Source organism: Talpa occidentalis, unplaced genomic scaffold (genome assembly GCF_014898055.3).
Source record: "Talpa occidentalis isolate TD23 unplaced genomic scaffold, MPIMG_talOcc4v2.1 talOcc4.18, whole genome shotgun sequence".
Lineage (NCBI taxonomy): Eukaryota > Metazoa > Chordata > Mammalia > Eulipotyphla > Talpidae > Talpa > Talpa occidentalis.
In genome coordinates this window covers 3,497,531-3,508,916 of record NW_023601851.1, presented here as the reverse complement: position 1 = coordinate 3,508,916, position 11,386 = coordinate 3,497,531, and the positions used below count along the sequence as shown (strand labels likewise).

General features: G+C 43.1%; 1 protein-coding gene across 1 annotated transcript; it reads right to left on the bottom strand.

The window, feature by feature from the left end:
• Window positions 1-2,467: 2,467 nt before the first annotated feature.
• On the bottom strand, window positions 2,468-7,994 carry LOC119250766 (E3 ubiquitin-protein ligase RLIM-like). Its single transcript, XM_037518382.2, has 2 exons — window positions 7,504-7,994; window positions 2,468-4,941 (listed from the first exon to the last, which is right to left on the bottom strand). The coding sequence occupies exons 1-2, from the start codon at window positions 7,745-7,747 to the stop codon at window positions 2,804-2,806; spliced, it is 2,382 nt and encodes a 793-aa protein (XP_037374279.1). The 5' UTR covers window positions 7,748-7,994; the 3' UTR covers window positions 2,468-2,803.
• Window positions 7,995-11,386: the final 3,392 nt, after the last annotated feature.

Below are 11,386 nucleotides of genomic sequence, written 5' to 3'. Positions count from 1 at the left end.
CAAGCTACAGTTCAGATACCACTTAATTGTAGGGAGTTTTGACTTCTTATTAGAGTACATTGTCCCTCCTAGATCATTTCATTACACCCTATCCTGAATCTCTCTCAGGGCATTCATCACATGGAGTGTCACCATATGTTTTTTCATCAGTGTGCTTTAAAATTCAATATATTTCTTTATCGTAGGTGCTATACTTGTTAAGTCTGGCACCCAGCATTGGGCCTCACATAGTCTAGGTAAGTATATATGTGTTGAATGAATAAAATAATTTGTAAAAGGTTTGGCAGGTGTTGTAACTTAACAAGCAAGGAATAGTATACAATTATGTTAACTAAGTGAAAGAAATCTAGGATGAATACATGAAATACAGGATCCTTGGTAAATATATTAAAATATTTCTTTGGAGAGTAAAGGGTGAAAAATGAGCCTGGGATACTGAAATCATCCAACAATTGTGAAACAGAATGAAAAACTTTCAAAAAACCCACAATACCAGAAAAATACCAAAAAAATAATAATTAAGAGTTTTCTTTGGTAGAATTTTTGCTCATTTTGCATATTTTAATTGAGTATATTCTATACTATATAGATTATATACTATAGATTATATAGTATATATAATATCATATATGTATACACACACACTCCCAGTAGCTGTTCTAATCTTTAGAAATGTAGCAATAACAAATAAAAAATAGATCTTTTGAAACTTCTATTTTGGGGTAGGAGTAGGCAAGAAAACAAACCTAAGAAAAATTTTAAAAATATATTTTAGATAGTTATAATAGCTCCTAAAAAATACACTGCTGGAATTGAAGATGTGAAGTTCAAGGGTGGTAGATAATTGTATAGTGACTTAGTTATATCTGAATGGACATCCCAGAGCCTAGAGTTGGCTGATAATTATTGTCTGTCCTAAATGAATATGGATGAGAGAGAAAGGAATTTTCTGATAATGCTTCTCCAAGCCCCACATTTTTATGATGTTAAAGATGCTGTTTTAATGACTAAAAATGCAGAGTTTAATGACTACTAACAATTCACATAATATATACAGGGTATGAGGATACTCACAAGATTTTTAGAACACCTATTCTTTAACAGTGCCCACTTTTATATAGGTTGCACTTCATGCCAATTTTATGACTATTGCTTTAAGTTATAAATCCATATACTCTCTCCTAAAATAGGATTTAATTTTTAAGCCAAATGTGCTTTACTGGCCTGTATACAAAAAAAAGAGAAAAAAGAAAGAAAGATGCTACTGGGCAGAATTAGAAGAAAAATCATTTACTGTGTTCTTATTGGAAAGGAAGACTGGTATAAAATTTGCCATAAAAGAATCACGCTAAGACCATGACTAATCATAACCAAATGTTATACCATGCTTCCTTAGGAGCTTTATCAACCTATGCTGTGTATTCAGGTTGAGTTTAGCTAATGTGAACTATAAGCAGGAGGAAAGGAATCAGGAGGACAGTAGTCATGGTATTTATTCCCATGGTTCCTTCCTCTCAGGGTGTAAGTTGTCAGTGGCTACCATTCATTTATAAAGATATAATCTTTTATAAATATTTATTTATTTATGCATACAAGAGGTGTGGGGTAAAGGCCAGAGGTGTGGGGGGTGAGAGGGTTAAACAGAGACAGAATAGGGAGCAGAACAGGTGGATTGAGTAAAATACACTGCTGAGGGGAGCAGCGGGAAAATCAGGAGAGGTCTGCTGCACCATGTGGGTTGCTCCCTGACTGGGGATGGAACCTGGGCTGCAGGTGGCTGCATATAGCTTCATAGGCTACATCTCAACCCCTTGCACCATGAGGGAGGCCCAAGGTCACAGTTCTTTTTGGGCGGCCATCTACAACAACTGTAGGACATTTCTGGGTTGTAAGAACTGTTGCCTCTATATGTGCCTTTGGGCCTAGTGGTAATAACATCAGACTTGCTAACCTCAGGGTCCTTCATTCTTTACATTAGTAAGTAGTCTCTTCATTGAATGCTATTCTATCACACTTTTCAAGCGTGCCATCAATTTTTGTCCAAGACCCTGATACACTGATAATGGGGGATGGGAGAAATTTCAGGGTTCCCTGGAGGTGGGACAATCTGCTAGGGAGAAACACTGGAAATTTTTCAAAGTTTTCTATGGAATTTTATGAAAATAGCATGACTTCTTTTGGTGAGTGACTCTAATAAATTTTTTAATCATTTTGGTTGCTGTTTCTTTATGTGTGCATGCAAGATGGGACAAGACTATGAGATATCTGGGATTTATAAGACTAGATAAAAGACTACTAGGATTTATCTGGACTTATTATATCATTTTAAGATGTTACTCTCAGGATCAGGAAGATCCCAACCCAGTGTACCTGTGAAGTTTGTTAAAATCAAGTCAGGATCAGGAAGATCCCAACCCAGTGTACCTGTGAAGTTTGTTAAAATCAAGTAACTCATTATAGTGGGAAGATAATTTTTATTGTCAGGAAGGATAATATTGAGTTTCTAATACTTTCCATTATGGAACAGAAAAATTGAGAAAAGTCCATAACTCCTCCAGGAACCAATAATTCAGTTCACACTGTTAACATTTACTATTGTTATTGAGGAGAACTTGGGGGGCAATCCAATAATTCCTTCAGCAACTAATGATTCAGTTCATATTATTGCATAAAATTTTCAGTTTACATTCAGATTATTATATTTAAGTATTACTCCAAACATGGACGTGAGACAGGTGAGTGTTGTCAGGTGAGCATCATTTGCCCATCACTAAAACAGCTTTTAGAGCTGAGAATTGGTATCTCAATTAGAATTTTCCCTCTCAGCAGGATCAACTACTTCCCTGCGACAAATAGGACAGGTAGTGTTCTCTGACAGCCAGCGATCGATGCAGTGTACGTGATATTCATGGGTACAAGGTAGTGTGAGGATCTTGTTGCCTTCTGTGAACTCTGTGATGCATATGCTACAGGGTTTCAATGCATCAGTTTCACCGAATGATCTTATAGCCAAGTTGTCAATTTGGACTTTGGTGAGACCTGTAGATTGATGCTGATCTTCTTCTAAGAGGAAAAAGTGATCCAGATTAAGGGAGGTCCAAGAGTCACCATCGTCAAACATTACCGGCGACATAGGTCTACTCCCTATTGTGTACTCTGATAATCCTGATATGCTCCTTTCATCATTGCCTTCAAATAGCTGTGAACTGATGACTGAAATGTTATCACTGGAGCTGGAACTAGAAATAGGAGTAGAACTGGAACTAGGAGCATAGTTGGAGCTCGATCTAGAAACTGATGGCGAACATGGATGGAAATAAATTCTAGGAATTGCATTGATATCAGAAGTACTATTACCAGAACCATCTCTTCCATTTGGTGATGATGTCCTTTCTATGCCTGGACTTGGTGCTGAGACATTAGGCTCCAAATTACTGTCACTATCCATATGGTTACTTGAGTCACTAAAACCGGTCATAGTCTGCTCTGATGTGTTCTGTATTGCAGAAGATGTTGTGTCACTGCAACAAGAACATAAAAATCTATGAAGGGAAAGTCTGCTGGTAGTGCCCATATGGTTATCTGAGTCAATAAAACCGGCCATTGTCTGCTCTGATGTGATCTGAATTGCAGATGTTGTGTCACTGCAGCAAGAATTTAAAAGTCTGTGATGGGAAAGTCTGTTGGTACTGCCCATATGGTTACTTGAGTCACTAAAACCGGTCATTGTCTGCTCTGATGTGTTCTGAATTGCAGAAGATGTTGCATCACTGCAACAAGAACATAAAAATCTATGAAGGGAAAGTCTGTTGGTACTGCCCTTAAGGTTACTTGAATCAGTAAAAACAGTCATTGTCTGTTCCAATGTGTTCTGAATTGCAGATGTGTCACTGCAACAAGAACATAAAAATCTATGAGGGGAAAGTCTGTTGGTAGTGTCCATATGGTTACTTGAGTCACTAAAACCTGTCATTGTCTGCTCTGATGTGTTCTGAATTGCAGAAGATGTTGCATCACTGCAACAAGAACTTAAAAGTCTGTGAAGGGAAAGTCTATTGGTATTGTCATAAGCTATCCTATCAGCCTGCTCAGAATGTGAGAACATACGGCTAAGTCTTCCTTTTTCACTTTCTAATGTCTCAGCATTGTTTGGTCTCTCAGATGTTAACTGAGTTCTACTAACTATGCTGTCTTCCTGATAATTTTCTCTAGATGGAACTCTTCCTTCTTCTGTATCAGAGAGTATAGCTGAATTCATCAACCTTGATCCCCAAGGATCACCAATGCTGTCTGAGTCTGAAGAATATTCATCTTGAGTGACATTTCCTATTTCAGAGGTTACAGAGGAACCTCTGTTTTGCAACTCGGGTGTAGTTACTGGCTGTCTGGATGTTTCTTGGTGCTGAGTTGTAGAATATCTTTCAATTTCATTTCCCCGTAGATCATGAAAATTCCAAGGTCTTATGCCATGAGGAAATCCTTCTGTGATTTCAATCAGTAAATCTGAAGGTGACCTACCGTCAGGTCTAGCTCTGGTTCTTCTATGGTCTGGGCTTCTGCTTCTTGCTCTCCTCTGACCTTTGGTAGGTAGGATGTCCAATAATGAGACATTTGTGCTTTGTTCACACCTAAATGGTTTTGTATATATTGATTCACACGGTGAATTTTCCATTTGGCTTTGGCTATCTTCCGCATTTTCAGTTCCATGAAGTCTTGGAGATGGTGCATATTCATTCTCCCTACTCCAGCTCTCAGCGATATGGTTAGCATTTCTTTCTGAATTTATTTTGGAATATTCACTGTTTGGATCAATCTGGGTCACTGCTCTCCAAGATTGGTTTTCTCTTTGCTCACCTGACACATGTTCAGTTTGTGTAACAGAGTTAAGCCAGTCTCTTAGAGAGTCACCACTGGACACATCATCTGAGGAGTCTCCCCCACCTGTTAGCAAGAGAGGGCGGGTGTTTTTTATAAAGGAACTACCACAATTAAATATGACACTCTAACACATTGTTCAAAATGAAAACTGAGAATTAAAATACTCATGCTTGGCACATATTAAAAAAACTAGCAACAACAAACGTTGGCGAGGATGTGGAGAAAAAGGAACTCTCCTGCACTGTTGGTGGGAGTGCAAACTGGCCCAACCACTATGGAGAGTTGTGTGGAGATTTCTGGACATACTAAAGATAAAGCTTCCATATGATCCAGCAATTCCACTCCTAGGGATTTACCCAAAGGACACAGAAACATCAATTCCAAAGGGCACCTGCACCCCTATGTTTATAGCAGCACTGTTTAACAATAGCTAAGCTTTGGAAACAGCCCAAACGCCCAAAAATAGATGACTGGATGAAGATGTGGTCCATATACACCATGGAATATTACTCAGCATTCAAAAAAGATCAACACATGCAATTTGCAGCAACATGGATGGCACTGGAAGGGATCATGCTCAGCAAAATAAGCCAGAAAGAAAAAGAAAAATACCGGCTGGTCTCACTCATAGCAGGAATCTAGAAAACTTAAATAAGGGACCAGGAAAATGAATAATGATAAGAAAGTGAAAATCAAAATCAACAAAAAACTATGTACCAGAGACACTCTAAGGGGGGTGGGGGTAGGAAGGAGAGGGATTGGGGTCAAAATAAGGGGGTTGCAATTGTATGGGGAATATAAAAATAAAATTTATTTTAAAAATAAATAAATAATAATAAAAAATAAAATGCTTATGCTTTGGGCAGAGCTCATATTTATAGTTAATAGTTTGTAAACTGCACTGTCCAAATTGATAAGGCAGAAATGTTTCAATTTATTAGTTATGAAAAAAGTTAGCTAACCCTGTATGAATTTGAAGAACTGGATTTTTGAAAAGGAATCTGGAGAAATTCCAATTTCAGTGTTTCATCATATACAGTCTTGTGTACCACTTTGGGAGGATTGGTGCATTCCACAATTTTTCATTCACTATCAAAATACTAATGAAGTTAAACAAGGTAAATACCAGTTAATGTGCAGTGCTGGTTTATAAATTCAGTTACACATTATTGTCTAATTCTTATTAGTTTATTACATTATTGCTAGGCTCTCATCCTAGGTAATTTTTGATAAAGTGTTTTTTTTTAATATTCTGTTCTAAAATCAAAAGAATGATCAGAACTACCATGAACAGTTATAGGCAAACAAGTTCAACAATCCAGAAGAGATGGACAAATTCCTACAACTTTACAATCACCCAAAACTGGACACAGAAGAAACAGAACACCTAAACAGCCCAATTACAAGCAGTGAAATTGAAATGGTAATCAAAACCCTCCCCCAAAACCAAAGCCCAGGGCCTGATGGATTTACAAATGAATTCTACCAAAGATTCAGAGACGAATTAGTGCCTATCCTTCACAAACTCTTCCAAAATATTGAGAAGGAAGGGACAATAACAAACACGTTCTATGAAGCCAACATTACACTAACACCAAAACCGAACAAGGGCAACTCAAAAAAAGAGAAAACTACAGGTCAATCTCCCTAATGAGCACTGATGCAAAAACCTGCAATAAGATTTTAGCTGTCAGATTCCAACGAGTCCATAACATAACTCACCATGAGCAAGTAGGATGAAAATGCATATATTGTGCAAAAATGTGAAAGATGATGTGAAGAATGTGAAAAGTTGTGAGAAATGATGTAAGATATATCTAAAATAATATTTTTTTAAAAAATTAAAAAAGTCTGTTCTAGCTATTACACACATATAAAGAAGGTTTATAGGTTGAAAGTTATTTGTATCCCTTTAAAGTTACCAAGATTTGTGACTGGTCTGAAATGAAGGGGAGAGAAAATGAGTAGGGTGAACGTTGCATAGTAAATAAGTAGGCAATATTTAAGAACCAAACCACCGTATCATGCACTTCATGAGAGTAAAATTGTCAACTTTATACTGGGAGATAAACAGGAGACCTTAGGTGAGAGCAGGGTTTCTGAACTTTAGCAATATTTACATTTTGATGTCATTTGTTTTTTTTGAGAAGCCATCCTGTGCGTTGTGGGATGTTTGGCAGCATCCCTGTCCTGTATCTGCTACCTGCCAGTAACAGCCACCCTCCATTGCGAGAAGCCAAAATAGCTCCAGATACTCCCGTATGGGGAGAAAACAAAATTACCTCCGTTTGAGAATCATTAGAGTATGAAAGTCCTATGTCTAATGACATATGAAATAATTTAGCAAGTAGAAGGAACTTTTATTGGAGGTGGAAAACCAACAAAAATATCCACAGGCTATTGTATAAATTTTCCCAATTAAAAACAGCTAAATATGATAAGGGGGCAAACACCTTGGCATTTTTACCACCAGATAAGTAAATGCCAGTTTTTGTTTTGTTTTGTTTTGTTTTAAATGAGAAGTTACTTAGCACCAAATTAATTTGTACCCCATTCGATATAATATTTGGCGAATATTATGTTCCTTACCCCTCCCATCCTATTCCCCCCGAAAGTGAAACATACCTGTGTTTTCATCTGTGTTTTGTGGTGCGTCTTCTTTAAGAAGTTGAAGTCTTCTCAGCAGTTCTTCTTCTGTACTTTCTCCTGGGATGCCAAGCAAATTGTTATCCCGCATAAGTTTATAATCCTCTACAGTCAGATTATTTACGAATCGGAAGAAATCTTCTTCCCGGAGGAGTCGGTCGGTCTGACTTCCGCCGAGGCTCTCCGCTCCGTCGCCTTCATCTTCGGAATCTGAGCTTTCCATCTAGACGAACAGGTGGAAAACCACCTGTCTTTCACCGCTCGGTGTTCAATTAAAGTAACGGAATTTTGGCTTTCTTGACTTCCTGCTTCCCATCCAGGAAGTTGAGCTTCCCACAGTTAGTGTGTGTCGATCCAGCCCGCCTCCTGCCTCCGTGGGTTCCGCAGTGTCCAGCGAGTAAACGACCGAGACCACCTGTATCCCGGCACCTAGCACACGTGGTTGCCTAGGCATGCGTCACCCCCCGCATTGTTACCTCACGGGGTTCTAGTCAAGTTAGGTTGTTTTTTTTTTTTTTCCAAGTTAGGTTTCATTCGCAGTCATACTATGCTGACGTTATCCTAATGGAATAAAATAATTTTTATTTTCAGGTGCTCAGGGACTTCTGTCTTTTTCCCTTGAACCTTATATACGCAGTAAAAAGGCCACACTGTGATTATTCACCCCGGGTATGCTGAATCTCTTTTAGTTGGGCCCTCTTCCTTTTACTCCAAGTACCTTCATTGACCATTATACAATTCCTCAAGCTTTTAATTAACCCACGGGCTATAGTAAATATGTTTTATGAGGCTTTCATTTAAAAAAGTGTTTTTGGAATTAATAATTATAATTCATAAAATTGTTGACATCATACCTCATGATTATTATCCATTGGTTTCCAGTAAATGACATTCACAATGACATGGAGAAGAAAAATATTTAATTACTAATTTCTTGCCATCAGTAAACATTGAGGCATTGTCTTCAAACATAACCTCTTCTACACATATTTTATTAATATATATGTGCTCTGCTTATATCCACTGTTGCATAACCTATACCAAATTTAGGAGCTAAAGCTAACAATTTGTTACTATATTATCTCACAACTCTCCAGCACAGGAAATCTACACAGGCCATACTAGGGCTTGTTTCTTCTCCATTATAACCCATGTGATTCTCATCAGTATTTCTTGATTGACTATCATACCCCACCTGCTCTTTTCCATAGATACTCCACGTATTTAGCCTGGCATAATTAAAATCGATTTAGATTTCTTACAAGAGACCTTAGCAAAAGCACTAGTACTCTAACGGTATAGCCTTACACCTATGTATAACAGTACTTTTGTATCACTTCCATGATATTCCATTCATTAAGGATATCAGAGCCCAAATGAGGTAACTATAAAATTTGCTTAATTAAAGAAACAACAAAATAATTTCTTTCAATTTTATTTTTATATTTTATTGTAACCCACTTTTTTAACCCCAAACCTGATTCACCCCCTTAGAGTTCCTCTGGTTCACAGATCTTAGTTGATTTTGATATTTCGATTCTTATAGTATTCTCTTTCCTGGTCTCTTATTTAAGTTTTCTACATTCCCTGACAATGACCCTACTTTAACCCTTCTTTCCACCCTCCCTTCTTCCATCCCTCCCTCCCCCTACTTCTCCCTCCCTCCCCTCTCTTTCCTTTTCACCCACTTTCCCTCTCTTCCGCTCCCTTCTCTTCCCTTTCCCACCCACTCCCTCCCTTGCCCTGCCTCTCTCTCCCGCTCCTTCCTTCTCTCTCTCAGTTGCAAGTCACACCTCATCACACACCAGAGGACACACACAGGGGAGAAGCCCTGTGTCTGCAGGGAGTGTGGGCGAGGCTTCAGTCAGAAGTCACACCTCCTCACACACCAGAGGACACACAAAGGGCAGAAGTCGTGTGTCTGCAGAGAGTGTGGGCGAGGCTTCAGTAGTAAGTCACACCTCATCACACATCAGAGGACACACACAGGGGAGAAGCCGTGTGTCTGCAGGGAGTGTGGGCGAGGCTTCAGTCATAAGTCACATCTCCTCACACACCAGAGGACACACACAGGGGAGAAGCCCTATGTCTGCCGGGAGTGTGGGCGAGGCTTCAGTCAGAAGTCACACCTTCTCACACACCAGAGGACACACACAGGGGAGAAGCCCTGTGTCTGCAGGGAGTGTGGGCGAGGCTTCAGTCAGAAGTCAAACCTCATCCGACACCAGAGGACACACATGGGAGAAGCCCTGGGTCTGTAGGAGGGTGAGTTGGTCGTTACCCATGAATCACATCTCAGCAGCCACAGAGGAGGACAAGTGCAGTTGCCACTTATTCTGCACTTCCTGTGGGGTTAGGGTGGGAGCTTCAGGGGAAGTTTACTGACCCGTCCACTCCCCAAGGGCCTTGTGGATTCAGAAACCATTTACAGAACCTTCTCAGTACAAGAGCTGAGGAGAAACAGGTACCTGAGTGCCATGGCAGTCAGTGCCCTCCATGGTTGTGTCTGTTTTGTTGCCTTTGCTCGAGTAAATTTTGTCTCCATACAAATCTGACCCAGGTCACGTACCTCATTGGCCCTTGAAAGCAGAGGGGATCCGGAGGGCCACGCAGAACTCACTCTCACCCAGGCTCCACACAAGCACAACCCCTGGCAAGGTGTCTACCTGGAATCAGAGGGAGGGGAGAGCCCGGGGGTCATATGCATGGGGTGGCGACACCCCACGCTCCGTGACTCGGCGCCCGTGGGAGGAGGCGTGAGGTCAGGGATGCGTCTCCTCCCAGCCCACTGCCCTTCACGGGGTGCGAGGCCGGCCTCACAATCCCCCAACGCAGGCGGGCAGAGAGACCACTTCGGGGACCGCCGCCTGCCGCGACCGCCGGGTCCTCCCCGCCGGCAGCCCGCCCCGGAGGCAGCAGGAGACCCCGGGAGTCCCAGCCCGCTCCGAGGTCCCGGCGCCGCCCTCGCGGCTGCACCCCGCCCTCGCGGCCCCGGGAGGCGCGCACACCGGGGCGCCTGCCCCTCCGCGCACCGCAGGCATCCCGCCTCGCCGGCGTCCACGCCCCACGCCGCGGTCACCTGTTTCCTGCGCCGGTCGGAAGGAGGGCGCCAGCGCCACTTCCACGGAGGAGAGGACCCGCGCCCCGCCCCGCGGCCCGGGGCGGCCCCGCGTGGTCCACAGCCGGGCTGGCCTGGTGGGCGGGGCTGGCCTGATGGGCAGGGCTCAAGTTGTGGGCGGGGCTCGAGTGGTGGGCTTGGCTCGCCTGGCGGGCGGGGCTCGAGTAGTGGGCGGGGTTGGAGTGGTGGGCGGGGCTTGGGTAGTGGGCGGATTCAAGTGTTAGGCTGGGCTGGTGGGCGGGGCTCTATTGGTGGGCGGGGCTCTATTGGTGGGCGGGGCTCTATTGGTGGGCGGGTCTGGTAGGCGGGGGCTGGAGTGGTGGGCGGGGGCTGGAGGGCAGGGCCCGAGTGGTGGGGCGGGCTCGAGTGGTGGGACACGCTGGTGGGCGGTGCTCAGTGGTGGGCGGGGCTGGTGGACGGGGCTCGAGTGGTGGGCGGGCTGGTGGGCAGTGCTCGCCTGGTGGGCGGGGCAGGCGGACTGGGCTCGAGTGGTGGGCCGGGCTTGTGGGAGGGGCTAGTGGGCGGTTCTCGATTGGTGGGCGCGCCTCGAGTGGTGGGCGGGGATCGAGTGGTGGGACATGCTGGTGGGCGGTGCTCAGTGGTGGGCGGGGCTCGCGTGGTGGGCGGGGCTGCGGGAGCGCTGCAGGCGGGGCTGGGTCGGGCTTCTGGTGAGCCAGGACGGGGGCAGAGCTGATGATGTGCGGGGCTGGGGCTGGGTCAGAGCTGACGAAGAGCCGCAGGCGG